Source organism: Cydia amplana, chromosome Z (assembly GCF_948474715.1).
Source record: "Cydia amplana chromosome Z, ilCydAmpl1.1, whole genome shotgun sequence".
Taxonomy (NCBI): Eukaryota; Metazoa; Arthropoda; class Insecta; order Lepidoptera; family Tortricidae; genus Cydia; species Cydia amplana.
The window spans coordinates 38,245,028-38,272,858 of NC_086096.1; the positions used below are offsets into that span (position 1 = coordinate 38,245,028).

The 27,831-nt window shown below is 41.0% G+C and overlaps 1 protein-coding gene across 1 annotated transcript in view; it reads left to right on the forward strand.

Moving 5' to 3' along the window:
* Positions 1–27,831, forward strand: part of LOC134660709 (serine/arginine repetitive matrix protein 1-like) — a 43,817-nt gene that overhangs the window by 14,682 nt on the left and 1,304 nt on the right. The window contains exons 4-5 of the mRNA XM_063516491.1: positions 18,500–18,679; positions 22,890–23,019. Coding sequence (XP_063372561.1) covers positions 18,500–18,679; positions 22,890–23,019 — 310 coding nt within the window. The remainder of the gene's footprint in view (positions 1–18,499; positions 18,680–22,889; positions 23,020–27,831) is intronic.

The following is a 27,831-nucleotide window of genomic DNA, read 5'->3' on the forward strand; positions in this document are numbered from 1 at the left end:
GAAGGGTCCTTATGTTTCATCCCACCCATGCTTACCCTTTTCTGTTCGAAACGTCCTTATGCACACTCAGCAGCAGAAGTTGCTAAGCGGGCGAGGTGTTCAAAATGATCTTGACGCGACTTTATTGTTAAGAATATAAGAGCGTGCCAAGGTAATTTTGAACACCTAGTCCGCTTAGCAATTTCTGCTGCTGACTGCACATGAGACATACTTAGCCCTGCTCTGACGGTTAGCCACAAATAACGAAAGCGCATTATATTTAGATTTATTATTAATTTATTATTATACATTTCTCCAAAGTCATCGAGAGATATTCAAATTCAAAGTTACGTAAAATGCCGTTCCTACACACGATTAGGTTCAATGACATGTGTATTTATTATCCGACTGTCGAAGGAACGAAAGTTATGATTTGAATAGGTGGGTGTACACTTTTTTCTACTATTAGGATCGAAAGAGCTCGTGATTCTGAGTAGAAATACCTAACATAAAAAATCCTAAATCTAAAAGAAAGTGTGTTAAAAACTTTAATTAAAATGGCCCAGGCCCAGGCCCAATTGTTAATTACAGTGGAACCTCAATTTTAAACAGGATCAAATAATGCAACAAATAGGGTCATTGCGCTAGTTTTCGTCCACTTGACGAAATTTGAATATAAACCTACATTGCTGCATAAATTTGGACTTATTGCAATCCTTAATGTCTAAACTACATACCTATCTACATAAAAATTATATTTCGTAAGTAGAAAATTAAAATAAAATATATTATTTGCTAATCCGTCAAGTGGACGAAAACTAGAGCATGGACGGAAACTAGCGTTGAGTAAAGTTAAATTAAATCGAGTAAAAATACTCCCGGCATATCAAGGATACGACTCCGCGACAGATGCATTTAAAAAAAAATACTCGTCAAGCGGGCCTTGCACCTGCCGCGCTAACCATTCACTTCGTGGTTTATTATCGCTTGTATCCTGGGTGGTATCTTCCATACTGTAGGACGAAAGGGGACGAACATTTTTCCATACAAACATAATCCCAATTTTCCTCTCTGGATATTGACATTATGGAAAATATTTTTTACATGTTTGAAAAAAGCAACTAAAAAAAAACTACATATATTTTTTTTATATAATTTGATATAATATAAGGTTTTTACCGACAAAAACAAACTGTGTTTTCTTATTATCATAAGAATTTGGGGCGAAAAAAAAAACCGTACAAAATGTTACATGCTGCTAACTAATAAAAATTAAATACTCGAAAAAAATCCATCGAAGGGGCATAGCTGTGGTTAATGTAGGTATATCTTAATATCTGAAACACTCTGTCCTTGAACTTTAAAAAAACTTGATAGTATTTATCTTGCATTTATAATCGCGCTATATAAGAACCATGTCGCATTAAATCGTGTGTAATATCGTACACCGTATCATTAACCAAGTTAAAGCGACAAGGTGCCGATTGATAATCTAAAATGGCGCCTGCGCAAGTGACATTCTCTCATAATTATCAACAAAAAAGTCTGCGCCATTCTCCGGGAAAAGGAACCTTAATTATAATTATAACAGGCGATTTAAGCGAATAATTTAGTTTATATTAAGGCCAATGTGGGCAAAACAGTCTATTAGAGAAGAAGAAGAAAACCTTAACAAATTATGTTAAATAAACCTTCCTCAATAATCACTCTATTTATAGGTGAAAGGTGAAAACCGCATGACAATCCGTTCAGCAGTCAAACATCAAACAACATCAACATCAAACATCAACATTTATTCAGCAAATAGGCCACAAGGGCACTTTTACACGTCAACATGGAATTTACATACAGCAAAAAAAACACACATCAACAATTATAAAATACAACTAAGCCGCAAATATCAGATCAAACTATAGTATTACATAGAGATGTATACCTAAAGTCTCTAAATTTCAAATTACAAAAAACGCTATAACAATAGTATAGAAAAAAACACAAAGATACAAAAACTATAATCTAAAATTATTTTTCTACTCCAGCACTTAAATGTGTCAATTAAATGACTGACAGTGATATCTAAAGCAATGTCATTTGAATGCTTTGTCTATAGGCTCATAAGATGACTGCTAGCAGTCATCTTATGAGTATAATACAACTGCTTTATTTTTTTTAAAGATACAAGTTCCGATCATCTTGATTGAAAGAGGTATGTTTTCATTTACAATAATGACTCTTTTTTTTTTTAAATAATAACTCTTTTTTTTTTAAATAATAACTCAATTTTTTTTAAATAATAACTCTTTTTTTTAATAATAACTCTTTTTTTTTAATAATAACTCCAGCTGTCATAGAAAAAGTAATGTATGCAACAGCTCATAATTGGTTCTTAAAATTCTCGGGTCTTATTTTACAAAACTCGAATACGTCTCGTTTTGTAACTTCGACCCTTGAATTTTAAGAACCCTTATTATATCACTGTTGCATAAACTACTATTAGAGATGTAAATGTCTCTAAGTGTCAGCATAACTAAAAGATTACAAATATATAATATCAAATTATCCTTAGAGGTGTATAGGGTCTCCAAGAGTCAAAATCCTGTATACCTAATTAAAACATTCATTAAGAAAGAAAATGATAATAAAAATAGCATACAAGAACCGAATGAGGTGTGTCCATGTAATCATCCTCAAAAATAAAGTTACTAAATATAATAGCTCGTGTTAGCTTAAATAGACCAGTCTCCACAAACAGCACCCGTTCACGAGTATGACGCGTATCTCAGCCATCGCCTCTCTCAACCTTCATTTGGGAAAGTGGCGACAGTTTTTGAGTTTATCGCGACCATACAAACACACAAACAGACAGACGCGGCGGGGGACTTGGTTTAATAAAGTCGAGTGAAACAGATAATTACCAAAGTGGTAAACGCACCCTTGACTTTCAAATGCGGTTTCAATGCAATTATTAGTATTAATGAATGACACGTAACAGAATTACTGTTCCGGTCTACGATACACAGTAATTGTGCTTGTACTTAAATTTAATTTTACTAAGGAATGTCTACGGAATAAGAAAGACGTTTGCCAACTGCCACAGTAACCTACATATTAAATAGTACTTATACTGAAATGTAATGTACCTATTGTGTTATCTGGCTACCTCATACTGATGATTGACACGCAACGCTCGGGGCTAAGAGGGTACCTTAATGTAGATCATTTCACCAAGAAATCTGATTTGCGCACATGCCATTGGATCGTTGACCATTTTTAAACGTAGAATTAGTTTCTGCCCGCGACTTCGTGTGCGTGGAAATCTATGGCGTGGAATGATGATGATGATGATGATAAAAACTATCCTATGTTACCCGGTCACTACACATACAGTGCCAAAAGTTCAAAACCTAAACCCCGAAGCAGTGGCGTAGCTAGGCGTGGGCGAATGGGGCCTTCGCCCACGGCCTCGCACTTAGGGGGGCCTCGCAAAGCCAAGCTTTTTATTAATGGGAAAACACATTGAAAAGGGCCTCGCAGATGTAGTTTTCGCCCACGGTTAGATTGGTTTACGCTACGCCCCTACCTCGAAGTGGAGCAGTTACTGCTCCACTTAGTACCTATCCGCTGGAAATCACGTGAAACCCCACAATTCTGTTACCATCTGCCTAAGCCCGTTGAAATATTGATCAACTCGCAACTAGGGCGTCCAATCTCGAACGGTTCTCGATACCGGCAGTGAAATACGATATTGGCCCTCAGTACCGGATTTTTGGAATTAAGAGGAAACGAGACGTAGTCACGTGACCGCTTCTCAAAACACTTACTTTAATACTTTCTTATATTTTCTCCAAGGCCGCAAACTTTTCAGCCGCTTCAAAATCATCACTTATAAAAGTAAATTCTGCTACGTAACATGAGGACACAACTCGAAAACAACTTTGGGGATAAAATGCAACTTTCTCAATCTCATCAGTATTTGAAGAATACAGAGAACCTTTACGAGCTTGTGTGGTGAAAAATGTGAAAATACTATTAACGGCCTTGTCCTACAGTCGGTTCTTGAGTGGCCTTCCGATTTCAAAAGATAAGGTTTATCTCATCGGTATCGACATCTGAAGTTGTTCGCTAACCTCTAAATTGCTATGAAGCTAGTATAGGTAAGAAGTTTCGTCACTCGTGTGAAGAAATTTTGATCACGGCATGTTGTGACATTGCGTTGTGTGTCTTGCTAACTTCACTGACTAACTTTGGACAGGCCTAACTCCTTAAATGCCCCTCTTTTGTCGATATCACTAGTTACTGTTATAAAGAAAGAAAAGGGACTTAAGGGACGTACTTTATTGTAATTATAAATATGTGAGACCAAGAAAGGAGTGCTGAGGTGTCGAAAGATAGAGAATAACATGCTGTGCCGACCCCACATAACGTAGGATAAGGGCAGGGAGAAGAAGAAGAGGTGAGACCAAATCACATCGTCTCCGCTGGCTTGGCCACCTAGAAACATATGGAAGAAGATCGGGCAGTCAAAAGAGCATACTTGGGTCGGCCAACTTGACGGTCGTCCTGTGGGTAGGTCATCCTAAGTGTCGGTGGGCGAAAAGAGTGAAGGTAGATGTCCGCACAAAATGGCGAAGACTCATTATGGGTCATCGCGCCAGCCAAATAAGTAATAAAATTGTATTGTGGCTTAGCTTATGTTCTCTTTGTGATATTTGCTATAAAATTTGCTTGCATCCTTTGGCTATAAAAGTATGGCCCTAGACTATGGGCTTCAGTTTTTATGACCATTTAATTCGGAGGTAGACATAAGTTGGAATACGCGTGTTGTTTTTGTTGTCGACGTTTGATAATGTAGCAGTAATGTTTTGATTGTGATATCCGGCTTCGATAACGGCGGTCGGAAAAACCGATACATTTATTGAGATTTAAATTTGAAAAATAAAAAGCATTACATTCGTTCTTCTTCTTATTCGCTTAAGTAGTAGTAAATGAAATCGCGCTCTACAAGACTTTTCATTGTGTATTTACGTAAATCTATGGATTACCATCAAATACGAAAGATGACATAAAAATACAACATAACAAGTATAGACAATATGTGAAGTACCAATTAATAATCTAAATAGAATACCTTTACCCAACATTTCGCGATATTGTCTGCGCTTGTCCCGTATATTAACGCGAATTTTCTGAAGATTTGCAGGTATAAGAGATTTTTCTGTCACAACGGATGTGAAATGAAAACTACTCAGTAAAATAATGATAGAAAAACATTGAAAAAATGTAGGCAATCTACCTACGATATAAAATGCGTTTGTAGGGGACATATCATGGAATGTCCCCTTACTCAAAGTAAATATGGAGATCTTGCAAATGTGTACCGAAGGGGCGTCACAAACAGGTGCCGTGACCAGGATATCGCAATCCTAAACCTGCCGCGCGGCCTTGTATCGAGCGAATTATGAGCCAGAAGTACATTAATTGATAATATATCTGGTGATAGCTTATCGGTGATAAGGCCGACATTGAGCAAGCTGTCGCGCGTGAGTCGAGAATGAAAGAAAATATAAATAACTGAATAAGCGCTTTAGCGCCACTTGCACCATTCCACTAACCCGGGGTTAACCCGTGAAACCTGGAGTTACCATGGTTACCATGGTTACCAGTAGAATATGACACTGGGTTAACGGTTTAACTGCTTAACCCCGGGTTAGCGGGATGGTGCAAGTGGGCCTTAGACTACTAAAACATGTCAAGGAACATTTCACGAGACAGCTACTCCATATAAAAATGAAATGTCATAGGGACCATCATTCGACGTGTACGAGTAACGCGTAAAATTATGGATGTGAGTGCGGGGTGGTACGTATCATTTCAGTTGAGTTAAACATGGGCGGTTATTATGAAATGGTGCAGGGTGCAACTTAGTATTTTCAGTAGCGCTGTTCACGTAATAGAATTTCTAAAAGTAAGTACCATCGCTTTAAGGGCCTTATGCCTTTTGTAATAAGGTACACCGATGTCACAGAATAAGCAAAATTATTATCATACAGAACGGCCACGCACCGCCCCGCCCCGACTCGCATTACCTCGCCCCACGACTGGCCGCGACATGAATCTGGCGGACTTCTGGCGTCCTCTCAGTAAAGCGACTTACCCACACATACAATGACGCGTGTACAGACGTGCTGCGCACACATATAAACGTAAATGATTGTTGATGTATGGCGTGTCCGCCCTGAGGGGCTACCGCGAACCACGTTCGACGTGATGCCTCCCTGTCACACTTACGTACGAACTTACAAGTGTGACAGAGAGGCAATACGTCGAACGTGGTTCGCGGTAGGCCTTCTGTGCCGATGTACAGTTAATACGAGTGTTGCTGTTTGTACTCAGTAGCAGCGCGTCGCACATGCTTATTGGGCAAGTCTGAGTTTATACGGCCTGATTTTTAATTATACCTACACTTATAAGAGGCGTTCCTCAGATTAGGAAAGCCGGTGGGAATCGACCTCTGTGTCCGAATGTCCGCCTTCGCGTTATGCGTCCGATACGCCCCCAAAGATCGATCGACATAATCCGTCACGTTCCCGTTATCAGATAGTGCACAAATAGCAAATATTTGTATACTAGCCTCTGCCCGCGACTACGTCGGCGTGAAATGATGATGATGATAAAAACTATTCTATGTCCTTCCCCTTCATTTAATCAGTTCTAACCAGACTGCAAAGTTTAGTTATTTGCCTGTCTATCACTCCAGAGGCAGACAACGAGATTTCGATTTTCTTGTTTCGCGGTAGGTTCTTTGCTACCTCTTCACGCACTCGCATCGTCTACTCAGTTACGGACTTTGAACCCTATAGCGAAGGTCATAAGGCACACCAACAGCCTTAGTAAAACCTTACAACGAAACTCGCACCATTATCCCCAGTGTCATACGCGTAGCCCGTCTCGCTCGCTCGACAGCGAAGCACGCGCGTGCGAGCGGGACACGTGCGCACAATCAGAGCGGAAAGAGATGCGCTCACTCATCCTGCCCCGCCCGTGACAGGGTAAAGGCCACGTTTGTGTATATTACACAGAGGCCAATTCAAACTTACATTGTGACATCAAAATTATATCTAAATGAGCTCAGTCGCCCGTGCGTCTAGCACGCGCCAATACATGTACGGACAAGTAAGAGTGAAATGCAATACCGAAACCGGATTATGTGGCGAAAACCGAAGGTTCGGTTTTCCCCTAGTTTGATTCTTCGGCAGAAACATGGTTTTTATGCCGAAATCTATTACTGAAAATACAGTTTCGTAACCGAAACCGAACCTTCGGCTGAAACATGATGTTTATGCCGAAACCTGTATAAAGCTAACGGACTGTACTCTATTTTCAACTTTCGGATTTTTTTGAAGTGAAAACTTCTTTAGCGGCGCTGGACACTTTTTGAGATGGGGAAAAAATGATAAACTCGAGACAACGTAAGGCGATCACGTGACCGTAAGGGGCGTAAGGCGATCACGTGACCGTAAGCCCCGTAAGGTGGTCACTCATCATTTAAATGGCATTTAAATCAATAAAGAAAAACTCAATGTTAATTGACATTTATGTTGCGGACTCCTTTTGATTTGTTAGCTGTACGTCCAATACGCAGTTCGTCCAAATGATATTTCAATTCGCATTTCGTCCAACACGTATTTGGTCCAACATGCATTTCGTCCAACAGCATTTTGTCCAACGCGTATTACGTCAACACGTATTTCGTCCAACAGCATGTCGTCCAACATGGATTTAGTCCAAAACACATTTTGTCCAGTAGGCATTCCGTCCAACTCCATGTAGAAGTCTTGTCAAGAAATAGTATTTTTCGATACAAGTGCGAAAAAGAGGAAATTCGAAACGAGTGGCGATAAATTAAAACACGACCGAAGGGAGTGTTTTAAATCGACACGAGTTGCGAATTACCTATTCGCACGTGTATCGAACAACGTTTTACAGTACATATGGCACTTTAAAGTTTCGACATACGCACGAAAAGTGCTATTTTACTCACTAGTGCGGAAAAGTAGCCCCATATGTACTGTAAAATAAATTATGCGTCTCTCATTACTGCAGCCACGGTTCATGTATGAAAATTCGAACCGTTTGTCTGAGTTACGTACGCCTTTGTACGACACACCTGTGCGTGAGCGGCGCGTTTTCGTGAACCTTGTAGAAAGGCACGAAGGTTGACATTGGGCTTTGGGCTGTAGCCGCACGCGTTAGTTGACGTATTTGGCGGTCAAGGGGTTGATGGAATGGAAACAAAGATTTATTGATTGTCGAACGAGCGAGCGAAGCGAAGTTCTTCCAATTCCAATCAACTTGGAACATATATACAAAAACTCCATTTTGTAATCCAAATACCAACTCGGAATTGCTAATTAACAAAATTCAAGGTCACGCCGATTTCACGCCGATCATTTATCGGCGGCGGCGGCGTGGCAAAAAAGGCCGGCGGCGGCGGCGCGCCGGCGCGGCGCACACGTCTAGTGCATTAATTAGCACGTGAGAACTATGCAACAGCAAAACAATAACTACCGAGCGGTGCGCCGTCCGCCGCCGCCGGTGTGGCGGCACCGTGCCGCGGCACGGCGCCATGCCGTCGCACCGTACACGGCACCGTACACGGCATCGTGCCGTCGCACCGTGCACGGCACCGTACACGGCACCGTGCTACTTCACGACGCCGTGCCGTTACACGGTGGCCGGCGCCGCACCGTGGACATGTGGCCGGGCCCTAACAACTCGTTAACGGCTCCGACCGTGGGTCCCAGTAGCACCATATCATCGGCGTAGCTGATATTATTGACCATTTTCTCATTTCCCATATCCTCTTAATAGACGAATCACGAAATAGACGAACTCCGTAATGATGAATCGCGAAATGGACGAAATGCAGAGCGACAAATCGCGAAATGGACGAACTGCGTATTAACGAATCACGAAATGGACGCATCACTTATGGACAAACTGCGTAGTAGACGAATGGACGAAATGCGATTTGGACGAACTGCGTATTGGACGTCCAGCTAACAAATCCTCCTTTTCAAGACTCTTTACCTATTCATATATTCCTATATATAAATTATTTGAACATATTCAAATAATTTGACGTTGTCATGGCAGTATGTAAATAAACATGTCAATGAAAAAGTGTGATCTTATTTGAGAATGATAATAAATATAATAAATAAATAGAATACCTCCGCTAAACGTATGTGTCGTGTTACCGGGCGTCGGTAACATAGTGAGGTGAGTTTTCACTTCTATCGGCACTCCCGGAGTGCAACCGTTGTTGCTTGTTTTAGGGCCACCCCACTTGGGCCAAAAAAAAATGCATGGAATTTTCCGATCATATCCATAACAAATCCAGCAGGCCTATTATGGATGGCTTTATCCACGTGACAAAATATTCGTCACTTTTAAACATAGCGCGATTTTCAAAGTGACGCATGCTTACCGTTTTATCACGCTGTCACATCGACAAGAACGACCATCATATCATTCATATCCATACAGATCAATTGCATATCCTGATATTACAACCAGTCACTTTTATGGAAATTGCATATATTTTATGGAAATTGCTTGTATAATTTGTCCTGTACATGTCCCTCCATCAACAATTATACAAAGACTGTTCCAGACATAGCTATATATTATTATACATCTACATATGTGCCGCAAGGGGTGTCTGCCCAAGGGTAGGGGCTGCATGCGATCGGTACTCGTATCCAATACACTTAAATAGTAAGAACGAAATGAAAAATGAAAAGTATAGCAAGCTTTTAGCTTGTATAAAAATTAAATTTATAAACAACTCATTTTTTTGTTATTAATTTGTCTCCTAAAAACTAAACCGACACTCGCCGTTTCTAACTAAAATATAGGCTATCCACCTCGCCTATCCATAGATATCATGATAAATACTATTACAACGATGACACACAATCCTGTTTCTTCCAAGTAAAAGTTAAACTTATGACTCATGCCATTTATCGAAACTTATCGAATATTCGTCACTTTAGCCGTTTCCCGTCGCGTAATTAGCCGATAAATAGATAAAGTGAATCTAAGTATCACAGCCATCACAGCTGACGAAATTTTCTTTATATTTTGTCCCGGTTTTTTGCCACCGCTCGTTAAATTAAATGAGAGGCTATCATGACACATGTTTAATTTTATAACGAAATATATTGAAATAATATAGAAAATGAGCAATTTATCATAATGAATCGGACACAAAAATATATGCAAATGATAAAAAAAGACTTGCAAGCCCTCGAAAACACACGCGCCCTCGGTCACATGAAAATTTGTCAAACACAAACGGTTGGAACATGTAGGCAAGTATGTATGTGTATTTAACACAATTTCCGCAGTGCACCGGAAAACTATCATACACAGTTTCTTTGCCATAGTGTGTTATTAAACTTATTAATCATAACAATGCAGTTTACGTAACCACGTCGAAGCGGGTGATTCCGCGGAAGTTGGTTAGGCTGTGAGCACACTATAGAACATTCCGTAGAATATGGAATTTCTACCAATTATATTGTAACTCCAGCCGGGCTAGCATATGATTGGCAATTTGGCACATGATACTGTCGTGCTAATCATGTGCTAGGGGTGCTGATAGGTTATATTATAGGCGTACAAATTGTACAGTTGCTCTTTAGTCGCGCCTATAGGCAGGCGCGAAATATACACATGCCAATGATTAATACAAAATGTAGTTCACTAAACTTTTAATTCGTGGCACGTTCTCACTTTGAATTGTTCGGGAACTACTTCACTATTTGCAATGGGGACCGTGCGTGTTGGAGGCTTGGAGGATCTGCCATCTTGTGGCCTAAATCGGTAACATTAAGTTGACATTGACACTTCACGTTAATAGCAGGTGCTGCGCCCTTACAGTTCATTCACGCTTGTGCGTTGCAGGTTCTGCCATCTTGTGACGTAAATTAGACCTTTATCCTTGACATTTACATTTCGCGCCGCCGGGGCTCTTGTGCTGCCCCCTACAGTGCATGCACGCTCCCTATACGGAAGAATGTCTGTGGCGGGCCTTATATATATAATTGCGACATGATTAGCTTTCTATGGCTCTGTAAAAACGCGCGCGCACAATATACGCCAAAAAAACCGCTCCCATACATCATCGAGTTATTGTCTGACGACTAACTGATAATCTAGACACGATAGTCGTTTTAGAGTGGAAAACGATTTACTTCCAGCTTAAAACGGGGCTAATTTTGGATTTTGGAATCGGTTTCGGCTTAAGGGCATGTCAACTGCCAATATCCTCTGCGCCTAGAGCGCCCAGACGTCAAAACTTGCCAATAAAAATGCAAGTTTGACTTGTCAAAACAAAGATTCAAATTAGAATGGAACAGGAGACCTTTTTATAGGTCTGTGGGCGGCTAGAGGTTATTAAGCTGCTCATGTTGTCATTCTCATAGGTGTACGAATATTGAGCGAACTATCTATAAATATGCGCTCCCCCGCATAGCGTACTTACATACGGACGGACTACGAAGTGAGTCCTCAAAACATTGACCTGTGCCCCGTTTATCAAAAGCTTGTAACGTAAATTGTAATACAAGCGAATGTCACTTTTTGACAGATTTTGTTAGAAAGGGACTTCCACGTGTATTACGGGTATGCAAATATGAATTGTATTAGAACAAATTAAATTATTTTCAGAATTTTTTTTTATTTCAAGTAGACACACTTACACACTACTATATAAATTATAAACTTTAAATAAATGTCATATACTGAAAAAGTGACCTAGGCCTCTAGTGCCCCAGGCTGGAATCGAACCAGCGTCCTCTGCTATCGCGGCAGGTGCCTGTGCCATTCGGCCACTGGGCCACAGGTCGAATTTTTCCAAGTATATGCACTTCTTACTGAAGGCTTATGGCGCCCCCTGGCCACCTCTAAGGTAGAACAGTATGGTTCGACCTTTCTAACAAAAAGCACAGAATGGCACAGGCACCTGCCGCGATAGCTGAGGACGCTGGTTCGATTCCAGCCTGGGGCACTGGAGGCCTTGGTCACTTTTTCTTAGTATATGACATTTATTTAAAGTTAATATGAATTGTGTCTAAACTACTGTCTACGTTTCTCTATTAATCTTCTGCTGTTTTATTTCATGTATGGTGTAAATTGATTAATTTTAAATAAAGTCAAATATCGTATAGAAGGGATTAGTAGAAATTCATCCGTTTCACAAAAGCTTCAATAATAAGTGTTTTTAGTACATTCAAAGCAACTCATTTGCCTATCGGACATAATCTAAATCCACTAATCCGCGTATAATACGTGCAATTATTTATACGACACGTCCAATCTGACGGCTCAATCACAAACGGTCTTATGTCACACACTACATTCATAAATAAATACACAAATTAGCACTTTATTACAAAGGTGTAAGGTCGAATGTCTATATGCTTATGACGAAGACGGGTAATGTGGCTTACGAATCTTTTAAGTAGAGTTCATTGCTTCTGGTGTTCGATTTTGAATTGACTGCTAAAGTTAGGACGCTTTGCACAAGGAATTTCGTACATTGCCTCTCCATTTCCTATCTTTATCGCACACGCATAATTATAATGCTTCCCCGTTCGCACAGTGGCATTGACCGCCGGCATTATCAATAGAACAAGGCTATAACAGCGAAAATCGAAGTTCGGAAATTGCGGGCATCTTTCTTTGTCACTCTAATTACGCCTTCGTTGGAGTAAAAGAGATAGATCCCCGCAATTTGCGAATTTCGGTTTTCGCAGTAAACCCCCAGCAATAAAATTCTGTCCGGGCTGTGAACTTCGTTCCTCCCGGTCCCTTAAACTAGCAGTAACATTTATTTGTAATTTTTCACCTGCCTTCTAATTTCATCTTTTACGTGTTATAACCGCTCGTTGACACGTGAACAGCTGACTCGTCGTTGTTTGCAATTTCAATAATCGATCATGCATACTTGCGCGTGGCCTTGGATTACCGCGTGCTGATTTGGGGCATTTGATAAATACAGCCAGGATTAAAAGTGCTTCACATTTTTTTTGATAGTAACTTGTGTTTGACTTGTAAGTCTTTAAAAGCGAGTACCTATAGCGTCCGATATATTGCTTTTGCCCCAATAAGAGCTCAGACATGCAAATGTGTGTCGTTTGATAGTATAAAAGGGGACTGTAAATAATCCAGACGGTTTATGTGTGGACACGAAGGGTCGCTAAACTACTAAAGTATACTATCAGAGTGTCGTTTACGAACAACGTACTGTTTGAATACTTTTGAAAATACTACGAATCAATACGAAGAAAATAGAAGTACATTTTTGACTTAGATTATTGCACTGTTCATAATTGTCATCACTTAGTCAAGCCAAAGAGAACTGGTTGTAAATGTTGTAATAGAGAGATAAAGTCTGTCAAACGTCAACTTTTGACAATCAGAGTTACCGCAAAATCTACAGCGCCCCTTCGTTTAGCTGTTAAATTCGAAGCACGAAATTGTCTTACATTTTACGCTTCTTACTCAATCAAATATCTTTGGTCAAGCGTGGTCAAGCTCTTTCTTTCTGACTGTTTCTGATAGACGTAAGTATACAAATATGAGAGTTATTGCCGTATGACGATTTCCCAGCAATACATATGATGTCTTCCACATTGACCATAAGGTCAATGGTCAATGGTTAAGGTAGGTATAAACCTATAAATGTTTATGTACCTATCCATCAAGTGCACTAAGGAAACATGAGCCTGCCGCCGACACATGATACCGTTAGAATCATGTACATTCGTGCGTATAATATATAAGGCTTGTTTTGCAAAAACCACGCACGAGTCATGGAGCGTATGACATGTAAGGTTTTTAAAAATTGACAAATTGAAATACTTTTAAGAGGGGGCTTACGCAGAATTGCAGTTTGTATACTCTTATACGTTTTAATCAAGGGCAAATGCTTTGAAAAAATCACTCGGATACTAAACTATATTAGCAAGGGCAAACTCCGAGCAAAACCTTATTAGGTTAAAGTATGCTCGATAGAAAAAATCACGAAAACATGTATAATTTTCAGTCAGTTGTATATCTTTAATCTGCATATCACATCTATTTAATTTAAGTATAAAATAGCTCGTTATATAGCCGAGGGATATGACTTGACAAGCAAAATTTACAACTGAAGTAGACTATGTGCCGAAAGAGAAGAGTCGTGAAATGTATGGGATCCAATACAATCTCTCTTCTTTTTCCGCATAGACTCTACATAGACGGGTAATTCTGAGTTATTGAGGTAAAACTTAATTCGGATAGAGAGTATATGAGATGAGTACTTGTATATATACGAGTATATACGCCGTGTAACAGCATGAGGGCAAAAACTGAGTGTATTATTTCCCGTTAGTCACGACAAACGGCCTGGCGATAATTGGCCGGCACACTTTGTGTGTGTCATGTTTACTTTGATACGAGACCAAACGGTGGTTCACTGCGCTCTCTATACAGGGTGGCTTGTACTTCTTGTATTACGATTCCATACGGTTGTTTACTGCCCTCTATACATGGTGCTCGGGAGCTGACCCATTCCACAAGAATGTTTGCATGTAAATTATTTCCCACCATGCACGAAATAAAGTTAATAAAGCAACAGAAAATTATCAGAAAAAGAGTAACTCAGCAGTTATTTTTTAACAAAATTTATAGGTATTTAATATACCGGAAAAAACTAAAAAAGTAGGTGACTTGACCGTGACTCATATTGTGCTGTTTCATATAAATTCCTAACATGGTAAAAAAGTAGCCTAAAACGCGTGATTTGTGCACACGCCTATTTAGACCCGATAGTACAAGGTTTTCAGTATGACCTACAACACCTTCATATTCACCCCTCAGGTATGGTCAGACGTCAGACATAAGTGACATAACAATATCACTCTGTATAGGTCAATTATAAGTAAGATCCTTAAAAAACATTTTAAATTATAACGTGAAATAATAATAGAAACATTATCATAACACAACGTATGGGGTTTCCTCCATTAACTTCCTGCTCTATTCGGTAATAAATAATTAATTAAATATTATTCTAGCTCCTATAACAGTACATCCTCACTGTGATGATTAATATTAATAATAACCTACTCATTTACTTAATATCAAAGTCCATTGCGATGACAACGGAATGCGCGTACTCTGTTATATTTCCACTTTAATGTCAATTTGTGAATCACAAATTCTCTACAGACACCTGCTATAATATGTTACACAACAAAGGCCGCAAAAATATCTGACACGATCTTATTTGTAGAGCCATAAGAGCGTGTCACATGTTTTTGCGGCCTTCGAAGAGTAATATATTATTGCTGTAGACTGTACACACGTTATACTTACGGCGTTATTCATTCTGTAGAAGTTTATTTTATATGTATTTTTGTATAACATCGGTGGACCTTATGCCTATTGCAATAACGTTTACGAACTGTCAGTTAACTGTGTGGGCGATGTTACCAGACATAAATATGTATAATTGTCTATGTTACGAAAATATTCATCATCATCATCCTCATATCAGCCCTTTATCGCCCACTGCTGAGCATAGGCCTCTCTTCTAGTACGCCACTTGTCCCGGTCCTGAGCTAATCTTCATATTCATGCTAAGTTTTATGTAATTAAAGCATGTAAGTATATCGTTTGGAAATGAGAGCGAACTTCAAATGTATAATGGCGGCGGGTCCGAAGGGTTTCTTAATCCTTTAACACGTTCACTGCGACTCAAAATAGTGCATTAAGAGGTTATGACAATAGAGGTGTGTTCAGATATTTGTGAGTACCTTTTCCGCTCCGATATATCTGGCGGCGACAGTGCATCACGCGCAACGGAAACATTCTTACATTTCTCGCAGCCACAGATCCAAGGATCGGGGCGATCGGCGATAAAGGTGCACGTGCCGCGTTATCGCATGCGTGGGCGCACGATTAGGAGCATTCATCGAAACACAATGTACTTGGAATTTTCTGAAGTGATTTTTGAGCTGACCCTTAAGGCGTGCGTGAGCGAAATGACTGAGGCACACGCGCGGATATCATGTTTTTTTAATTTAAATTTACCTCTTAAGACCCAGCGTACAATTTTTTGTACATACCTATTCCAAAAAAAAATTTGAACTTTCATTGAGTAACTGGAGGGTTCCAAATTCAAAAACAAAACAAATATTTCTGGGTCTCAGGAGGTAAATAGATGAGTTTGATCAAAAGTAAAAGTGCGCATTTTTAGCTTTTGTGCAATAATTATTACAAGTTTTTAAGGTGTATATTAGACCTGACCCTATGATCGTGATTTTTTTCTAACGAGTCAAAGTCAAGAAATCAGGTTACGAATCGATGTAGTTACTGGAGACAGGCCTCAAGATTGCTACTTAAATTATTGGTATTATGATTTAAAAATTAAAGCGGTACGATTTTCAATAACTTCTCTGAACCTACGGCATCTTAATCTGTTAAACAAATGGTATTGTTTCTTTAATGCTACGGTTTGCTATGCTACTGTTCCGTGATGAGTGATTTAGAAAGCCTATTTTAAAAGCAATTTTACCATCCTATTATAAAAATGGTTTGAGGCCCGTGGAAGGCCATATGATAGATAGTTTTTATTATCAATCATAGTCATTATCATTCCACGCGGACGAAGTTGCGGGCGGAACCTTGAGATTTCTATGGACAATTAAATATAAAAAACAAAATGTTTTTCGAGTCATTCAGTTTGACAAATGAAGTGTAGGCGAGATCCAATTTCATTACACAAATACCAACCACTCACCGCAACTATCTAAACATCATATCTTGCACAGTCGTACTATTGCAAAAGTGATCTTAGCGGTAACCAAATTAAGTACACTCTCCAACGGGCGTTAGACTACTATAGGGTATTTGCACAAAACTATGTCTCACCACGCGTATAAGTTACATGGAAACGTTTAAGAAAGTACGCGGAATCACCAAGGGCATTTCAATATGGCTTTAAGAAAGTTCGATTTTCATATGTCGTCCGATCGTTTTTCCACTCATCCTCCATCAGATATATCGGTGCGGCCAAGGTGCTCACAAATATCAGAATACGCCTCTATTGTCAAGGCGTTAGAGTGCGTGTTCAGATATTTTTGGGCACCTCAGCCGCTCCGATATATCTGATGGCGAGTGTAGAAGCGGTCCGACCGGTCGAGACCGGGCATTCTTTGTCAAAAAAAGTAGAATCGTTCTCGACATTGCCTCTCTTAGCTCTTGTCCACCGTTCCATTTTAGACCTAACCTAAACTGGTTTAAGGTCGTTTTTACTGTTGATTATTTCAGTGTTTATGGTCATAGACAGCTAGAAATGCGACTTGAAATTGATACACTTGTATAGGTACTTTACTTATAAATCTTATAATTAGCTGAGCTTTCTTACAAACATGTTTGTGGGTTGATGCGTGGTCTGATTACTGTTGACATGTTGTTGGCACTAGTTACTACTAGTGCTAATGACTACTGTCATTGGCACCTTTTGCTGCAAAAAGTCACCACTGCCATAAAAATGAGACTTTGTCCGTACACGTATTAATGCGAGCGAGACGCCCGTGCGAATGACAGAACTGATATGATTCCAATATCATTCAAATATCGTGTTGATGTCAGGTGCACGTGCACGAATTGGCTTGTTAGTGTAATCAAGTAATCAATTACGATTGTATTTGACACGCTAATGCATTGAATCATAAATATTTGCATTAAACTACGATATTTAATAATAATTATGCTTTAATAAAAACAATTACATTAAAAACTTAGCAACGACAAAATTGAGCTAATACCTAATTTCGATTAGATATCCTCAATATAACCATTTTAGTGTTCATCAATAAATAAGCAGATGCGCTGGCAACACTTGAGTTCTCATCATGGCGGCTGTTGCGGGCGCGCTGTGTGGACCGAATAATGAATTGTTTTATTTACCTACAAACAATAGAATTCCACTAAGAGTAACCTAGATTGTGATGGAAAGTAAACATCACAACCATTTTATTTAAAATTGCACACAACACTTTTTTTCAAATTTGTTTTTTTTTATTATCTTTTATATCTCATGAGATTTTTCGATCTTATTAATAGGAGAAATAAAGTTTCCCGCAATTTCCATACATTTTACGTTATTCCATTCCGTTACCTTTATACAAAGTATATGAAAAATGGTAACGGAATGGAAATAAAATTCTTATTTTATATTACTAAATTAAATCCTTTTTTACTTCCGTCTTGTCTGATACGGATCTCCACAGTCTCCAATTCTCCCTCAATTGCTCAAAGGTTAAGTGGAAGAGTTCCCTTCAAGCGATAAGTTCGCCTTTGTAGTTTGTACTAATGACGTGCGTTATTTTCCTGTTTTTTTACAATAAAGTAGTATACTACTACTATTTCACGTTCTAACAAAGTATTTTAATGTTTCCAGGCGTCCGACCCAGGCGTGGTGGTGCTCCGCCCCGAAGCCCTGACCCGCGACTCGGACTCGGACGAGACCGACGACTGCGGCCCCCCGTCCCCGCTCGCCGTGCGTTTCATCAACGACAACGTGTTGATCAACGGCCGCTCGTCCATGCCAGGCAAGGTCGACCGCTGCCGCGCCGCCCGGGTGAGTAGTACCCCCAGCGCCGAGAACGACAACGTGTCGTCATTGATAACTAACTGCGGCCCCCGTCCCCGCTCGCCGTGCGTTTCATCAACGACAACGTGTTGATCAACGGCCGCTCGTCCATGCCAGGCAAGGTCGACCGCTGCCGCGCCGCCCGGGTGAGTAGTACCCCCAGCGCCGAGAACGACAACGTGTCGTCATTGATAACTAACTGCGGCCCCCGTCCCCGCTCGCCGTGCGTTTCATCAACGACAACGTGTTGATCAACGGCCGCTCGTCCATGCCAGGCAAGGTCGACCGCTGCCGCGCCGCCCGGGTGAGTAGTACCCCCAGCGCCGAGAACGACAACGTGTCGTCATTGATAACTAACTGCGGCCCCCGTCCCCGCTCGCCGTGCGTTTCATCAACGACAACGTGTTGATCAACGGCCGCTCGTCCATGCCAGGCAAGGTCGACCGCTGCCGCGCCGCCCGGGTGAGTAGTACCCCCAGCGCCGAGAACGACAACGTGTCGTCATTGATAACTAACTGCGGCCCCCGTCCCCGCTCGCCGTGCGTTTCATCAACGACAACGTGTTGATCAACGGCCGCTCGTCCATGCCAGGCAAGGTCGACCGCTGCCGCGCCGCCCGGGTGAGTAGTACCCCCAGCGCCGAGAACGACAACGTGTCGTCATTGATAACTAACTGCGGCCCCCGTCCCCGCTCGCCGTGCGTTTCATCAACGACAACGTGTTGATCAACGGCCGCTCGTCCATGCCAGGCAAGGTCGACCGCTGCCGCGCCGCCCGGGTGAGTAGTACCCCCAGCGCCGAGAACGACAACGTGTCGTCATTGATAACTAACTGCGGCCCCCGTCCCCGCTCGCCGTGCGTTTCATCAACGACAACGTGTTGATCAACGGCCGCTCGTCCATGCCAGGCAAGGTCGACCGCTGCCGCGCCGCCCGGGTGAGTAGTACCCCCAGCGCCGAGAACGACAACGTGTCGTCATTGATAACTAACTGCGGCCCCCGTCCCCGCTCGCCGTGCGTTTCATCAACGACAACGTGTTGATCAACGGCCGCTCGTCCATGCCAGGCAAGGTCGACCGCTGCCGCGCCGCCCGGGTGAGTAGTACCCCCAGCGCCGAGAACGACAACGTGTCGTCATTGATAACTAACTGCGGCCCCCGTCCCCGCTCGCCGTGCGTTTCATCAACGACAACGTGTTGATCAACGGCCGCTCGTCCATGCCAGGCAAGGTCGACCGCTGCCGCGCCGCCCGGGTGAGTAGTACCCCCAGCGCCGAGAACGACAACGTGTCGTCATTGATAACTAACTGCGGCCCCCGTCCCCGCTCGCCGTGCGTTTCATCAACGACAACGTGTTGATCAACGGCCGCTCGTCCATGCCAGGCAAGGTCGACCGCTGCCGCGCCGCCCGGGTGAGTAGTACCCCCAGCGCCGAGAACGACAACGTGTCGTCATTGATAACTAACTGCGGCCCCCGTCCCCGCTCGCCGTGCGTTTCATCAACGACAACGTGTTGATCAACGGCCGCTCGTCCATGCCAGGCAAGGTCGACCGCTGCCGCGCCGCCCGGGTGAGTAGTACCCCCAGCGCCGAGAACGACAACGTGTCGTCATTGATAACTAACTGCGGCCCCCGTCCCCGCTCGCCGTGCGTTTCATCAACGACAACGTGTTGATCAACGGCCGCTCGTCCATGCCAGGCAAGGTCGACCGCTGCCGCGCCGCCCGGGTGAGTAGTACCCCCAGCGCCGAGAACGACAACGTGTCGTCATTGATAACTAACTGCGGCCCCCGTCCCCGCTCGCCGTGCGTTTCATCAACGACAACGTGTTGATCAACGGCCGCTCGTCCATGCCCGGCAAGGTCGACCGCTGCCGCGCCGCCCGGGTGAGTAGTACCCCCAGCGCCGAGAACGACAACGTGTCGTCAATGAAAAATTTTATACCTACTAAAATTACACTGCTATGGTATGCAGTGATGACGATATACAACTGAAAATTAAACATGTTTTCGTGAATTTTTTTATCGAACCAACTGTATTTTTTAAAGTTTTGGTTGGAGTCCGCCCTTGCAAATATAGTCTAGTTTCCGTGTGATTTATTTCATGTCAATCGCCCCTGATTAAAATGCGTAAAACTTCAACATAAAACTGCAATTTGGCGTTAGCCTAATAGTTTCCTCTTAATCGTAGTTACAAGTGGAATGAAATGTCGATATAATACCTTCACAATATATAGAAAGGTAAACGAACCTAATAATGACCCTTACACCATATATTTAACGCATCCGTTATTTCACTTCTACATACCTTTACATTAGTAACCCGAAACGTTCTTAGTTCATTTAAACGCTCACATAGTTTTCATCAATAAGCATCACAATTGTTTGCATACAATTATCTACTTTAGTCATTCTTGCTCCGTAAGAGAAAAGAGTCCAATTTGAAAACGACATTAAATACATGCTCTCATGATAAAGCTATAGTATTTAGGGTTCCGTACCCAAAAGTAGCCGTTTATCCCGTACCCAAAAGTAATATCATGAACCGTTGTTATTTCTGTTGCCGTTATAACAACGAGTACTAAGAACAGAATAAAATAAATATTTAAGTGGGGCTCCCATACAACAAACGTGTTTTTTTTTGGCATTTTTGTTCGTTATGGTATGGAACCCTTCGTGCGCGAGTCTGAGTCGCACTTGGCCGGTTTTAATCTCTTCTATGTACTGTATAGTGTTTAATTACACTAATATCTATATATCAAAATGTCATATACGAAAGTAAACTTACATGTACATGATACCTTTTTCTTCTGTGTCAAAAATACGGGCCTACCGACCCGTGAAACGTGCGAACAACGCATGGGACCGTGCCGAATTAACAAATAGTAGGAGATCACTTACGTTTTGAATCGTAATCTCACGCTGACATAGTTCTATCTTGGGCTGGAGTTCTGTTTGGAGAAACAGTGTGGTTTATAAAGGGCCGTCGTTTGAAATTGATCTTTAATTGTCTGTTGATAAGTTTTAGTTTTGATCAGCCGCTAAAAGTGCTTTTGAAGTAAATTGACCTGGCAATTGTTTTGATACGATGCTATCCAGAGGTTGCCAACGATTTAGAAAAATGCCTTGGATTTTTGTATTTCGTTTTAGAAGTTTTTTTCCTTTTTTTATTTAGGACGGATAGGGACAAACGATTACCAACGGTTTGTTAATTTACTTTATAACACATCGGTGGCAAACACCTATGGAAGCCTGCAACTACACCTATAGGATGTTACGTGCGCGTTGCCGACCTTTAATTATTATTATTATTAGAGATGCCACGAATATTCAGCAACTATTCGGTATTCGGCCTATTCGGCCACTTTGCCGAATATTCGGTATTCGGCCGAATGTTGCCTACTATTCGGCCGAATACCGAATAACTGTTGCACCTACTTAAAAAGAAAAATTGCACAATAAAAATAACCAAAAACTGTGTAGGTATATTAAGAATGTGTTCTTGGTAAGTTGTTAAATACAAAGACCCTTTTTTGAGCATTTGTTGATTAATAAACATTTTATTTGTTATGAGTCTGTTTTGTTTCACTCTATTCATTAATGCTGTTCAATAAAATTATATCTTAGCTAACGTCATCTAACGTTGAGCTTTGTTAGCGATCAGTTTTCATAATAATTGTGACTCAAAATGTTCGCATGTCATGCCGAATATTCGGCATTCGGCCGAGAGAGGGGCCGAATATTCGATATTCGGTATTCGGCCAAAACCACTATTCGGGGCATCTCTAATTATTATGTTGTTTTGTGTTGAATTTGACAAACGATCATGAATAACAATAACAATATCTTTATTTAACAATAAAAGTTTCACAGGTTCATTGCAGTGAACCTCGCACTAGGCATGGCCTGTATTAAGCATTAGCAAAGGAATGAAAGGGGAGTGTGTACTTGTATGTGCGTAAATAAACTTGTTGTGAGGAGGTAGTGAAAAGTGTGTGAATGAAATCTAAAAATGTAATGAATGTAAAAGTTGGTTTAGATTGAAGTGTTCTAATAACGACTTTAAACGTATCTGTTCCAACAACACCGTCCTCGAAACGTCGGAGGTAAATCTTAAAACTTAGATACGCTATTAAGTCCCGTTGTATAATTTAATAATGTGTAAAAATCGTGAATGTTTAAATCAGTGTGTCTGTTCCAGCTCAAAATACAGTTCGATGACTCGCTGACGCGCACGTTCGAGTACCCGTCCGAGACGTCGCTGTGCGAGGACTCGCCGCCGCCGCCCCAGCCCGCCCACCAGGCCGCCCTGGCCTCCAACACGCATATAGGTACGAGCACTGATAATCCAACCTCTAGACTGAGCTTAGGCCAATTCTTTCATGAAACCGATGCTGCCAAAAATACGGGGGTGCGGGGGGACGAGGTGAGCGAATCCCGTGCCGTGATTGGTCCGTTCAAAGACACGGACCAATCACGGCACGGGATTGACTCGAAGATGGAGTAACGCTACCGTATGTGTGGCAGAGGGGGTAGCGCGACTATGCTATGTCTAGAGGTTGGATTGTCTGTGGGTACGAGTAACAATACATGTAGGGCCACACGCATATAGGGCCATCAGACCAATAGGGAATTTTCGCGAAAGTCTGCATAGGGGGCGCCACTCCCACAATACGTCACAATCTAAGGCTCTACCGCAAACAAGAGAGTCGATTTTTTTATCGAATCTCTCTATTACTCTTTCATATTCGAGCGATAAAGAGGCAGATAGCTGAGTTTCGATTTCGCGTTTCCCGGTAGGCCCTTTGTAAACAAACCGCCTTGATGTATCAATGTCATATTTGACTGTCTGTGAAAACTTGTCAAAAAACAGTTTAAGGTACAGTATGTATAAGTTACTCTATGGTATACTTAAGTCACTAGTGCTGCACTCTGGCGGTTAAAACGTTGCAGTAATACTCCCTATGACATTCGACTGGCCAATTAAAGTTGACATTCTGAACGTTAGCTCCACTTGCAACACAGTTAAACCGTTAACACTGTCAGATTGTACTGGTAACCAAGGGTACTCCAGGTTTAACCGGTTAAACCCGGGTTAGTGGATGGTGCAAGTGGCCCTTAGAGCATTTAATAACCGGAGTCACCTTAAGAGCTTACCTCTCTGCCGTAAACCTTGCACAATCGTGCATACTTTTGTATGGACTGACGTTTATCTAACACTAGTGACCCTTCCTCTTGAATCACTCTATGTATTGAAAAGAACCGCATCACAATCCGTTGCGTAGTAGTAAAGATCTAAGCATGCATAGGGATAGACAAAGGAAAGCGACTTTGATTTATACTAGCTAGTGATGGCTATTTGTACGTTACGTACAAATAGCCATACATTTGACGTGCCACTCCCCCGCTAAAATCGGCAGACTGTTTTGTACAGAAAATGACAGACAAGGCCTCTCCAGTTACTATATGCTCTAAGTTTTGAACACATTCTGACATTGTAATAACACTAATAACGATTGTTTTAGTTTAAATTTACACCAGTGGAAATCGTGTTAGTTTAAATGAACATACGTCAGTAAAATTTATACAAATAACGTTTTTTATTTGCATTGCGAGTTTTTAATTTGGCAAGTGAGTTTTTTGCTTTTTCACATTTTACATTAAGGATAATTCTGCCAATTCCATCGGCGGGGAACTTCGTACACGAACGTATCATTTTTTAACAGTCATCGGTTGAAGAAAGCTTTAAAATACTTAAAGGCAGAGAAAAAGGGGCACTTTCTTTGGATTTTTGCGTAAAGTGTCATTCTATGGAACTTGCTATGTAAACAAAAGTCACTCGCAAATTCATATTTTTTAACAGTTTCAATATTTACATAGTAAGTTCCATAGAATGACACTTTACGTCTTCATTGCTCTAGAATGTATGTACCTATAATTATTAATTTATAAGTGCTATCATAACATAGGTATATTAACACGGAAATGTGCAAAAAGTTTTTAATATTATTTATGTATAGTGCTGCCAGCCATGCGAACAAAATGCCAAGCGAATCTGTGTTTTTTATAAAGTGCACTCGCCATCAGATATATCGGAGCGGCCGAGGTGCTCAAAAATATTTGGACACGCATTCTAACGCCTTGATAATAGAGGCGTGTTCAGATATTAGTGTGCACCTTGGCCGCTCCGATATATCTGATGGCGGGCAACTGTACAATAATGTTATGTACCCACGCAAAGTTGTTTATTATTAAGTTTCACGCCAGTATTGTGAATCAATATAGTGATACCTTTTGCTTGAAAAAGTCACATGGGCCATAAGATTTTTTATGCCGAATGGGTTTACATACATGCACGAAACATATTTTAACACTATCACTGCCAAGAACCCGCTAGGTGGGTTCATATTGCATTGGGATTAATAAATAAATGTTATATTTTATATAACACGAACATTTGCAAACGAGTAGGTACGTTTTGCACAGGGCGCACGCTTTTTAGGGTCCCGTAGCCAAATGGCAAAAAACGAAACCCTTATTATGGATTCGTCATGTCTGTCTGTCTGTCTGTCCGTCTGTCCGTCCGTATGTCACAGCCACTTTTTTCCGAAACTATAAGAACTATACTGTTGAAACTTAGTTAGTAGATGTATTCGATGAACTGAATTAAGAACAAAAACAATAAATTTTGGGGGTTCCCCATACTTAGAACTGAAACTCAAAAAATTTTTTTTCTTCAAACTCATACGTGTGGGGTGTCTATATGGATAGGTCTTCAAAAATGATATTGAGGTTTCTAATATAATTTTTTTCTAAACTGAATAAGTTGCGCGAGAGACACTTCCAAAGTGGTAAAATGTGTCCTCCCCCCCCCTGTAACTTCTACAATAAGAGAATGATAAAACTAAAAAAGATATATGATGTACATTACCATGCAAACTTCCACCGAAAATTGGTTTGAACGAGATCTAGTAAGTAATTTTTTTTAATACGTCATAAATCCCCTAAATACGGAACCCTTCATGGGCGAGTCCGACTCGCACTTGGCCGCTTTTTTGTATGGTGTGTTTTTACTCGGGGTGCGCGCGCTACAATTTTATTCGCGTTTTGGAAGTTTCTGGTCTGGGGTACAATAATTAGAAGATTTATTAGACACAGTTGAATCTTAAAAAAATCACGCACCCAACTAATAATTATGGAGGAGAATACATTTTTTATCACTGACCGACCAAACTCTTACACTGATTTTGTTTTCGCGATTTCGGGGTTGGCCCCATAGTAAAAGTTGTTCAGAGTCAGTGTGACTTACACATTCACCCCTCAGAATATGATTAATGATAACAAAAGCACCATGTAATGTTACGGTACGGTTTCGAAGTGCCTTGGTGAATTTAGTATTCACTAATTATTTCAGTTAAAAATAATCTATGTATCTTAGTATCCACAAGCCTTATTGAGCTTACTGTGAAACTAGGTCGATTAGAAGATTGTTCCATAATATTTATATATTTACATTTATTCTTTAGTGTACTCGCGGCGCGTGGTGGTGCTCCGCCTGGCGCCCGCCATCCCCGACGAGACGTTCGTGTGACCGACGCTTTACACCCCCCCCCCCCCCCTACCCCCCACCTGTTAGCTAGAGGACCAAAGTAGTCTACTCTAAATAAATATCAATGCAAGGACTATTTACAACTTTAAGGATTACAGGCTGGCCGTAAAAACGTTGACTAAATATTTTTAGGCATAAATACTTTTCTTACTTACAAGTTACAAAACTTTCAAAAAGTGTCATTAAAAATAAAACTACAATCATTTACTGAAGCCTAATAGGTACGTTTGTATTATATTTAAAATAGTCTCCTTTTTCTTTCATACATAGGCGCAAACGTTTGTTAAAATTATCAACAATATGCCACAGTAAAAAATCTTTGTCAATGTATTTTCGATCCATCCTGTACTTTGCGAATTTACTTTGCTGTATATACTTGTATGTAAAATGAAAGTATCTGCGTGAATTCGGCTGCTAATTGTATAATATTAGATAGTGTGCTTTTAAAAACCGTAGGTATTTGCCATATCATACCGTACCTGCTTTTTAGGGTTCCGTAGCCAAATGGCAAAAAACGGAACCCTTATAGATTCGTCATGTCTGTCTGTCTGTCTGTCTGTCCGTCTGTCCGTCTGTCTGTCCGTCCGTATGTCACAGCCACTTTTCTCCGAAACTATAAGAACTATACTGTTGAAACTTGGTAAGTAGATGTATTCTGTGAACCGCATTAAGATTTTCACACAAAAATAGACAAAAAACGATAAATTTTTGGGGTTCCCCATACTTAGAACTGAAACTCAAAAATTTTTTTTTCATCAAATCTATACGTGTGGGGTATCTATGGATAGGTCTTCAAAAATGATATTGAGGTTTCTAATATCATTTTTTTCTAAACTGAATAGTTTGCGCGAGAGACACTTCCAAAGTGGTAAAATGTGTCCCCCCCCCCTGTAACTTCTAAAATAAGAGAATGATAAAACTAAAAAAAATATATGATGTACATTACCATGTAAACTTCCACCGAAAATTGGTTTGAACGAGATCTAGTAAGTAGTTTTTTTTATACGTCTTAAATCGCCTAAATACGGAACCCTTCATGGGCGAGTCCGATTCGCACTTGGCCGCTTTTTTATTATCAAACGCGCCTCCTTTTTGCACAGTGCGAGAGTGTTGCCTAAGCCCAGTAGCCATATCACAGTATATCATCGTACAGTCACCACAAGGGTTTGTTACGCCGTTTAGGGTCCTAGCTAAATCAGTTGTTCCATCACAATCACGGAACGTGACTGTATATCGACACACGCCAAACGGAAAGAAAAAATGTATAAGCTACAAAAGTCACGCTACCATTTCTATATGTTATTTAAGTTTCAATTGGCGTTATCTATCAACGATTGTCATCTTGGTTAGGCCCCCAGGGATCCTCAAACTGCGGCCCGCGGACCAGACCAAGCCTGCTAGTCTCTTGGCCTCCGGGAAATCTCAAGGCCATTTCAGCTTGCTAAATGGAAGCACGAATTATACAATTGGGAAATTCGAATACCTAGAATCGCTGCTCTAAATTATTATGTAACGAAAACAATTATTATAGTTA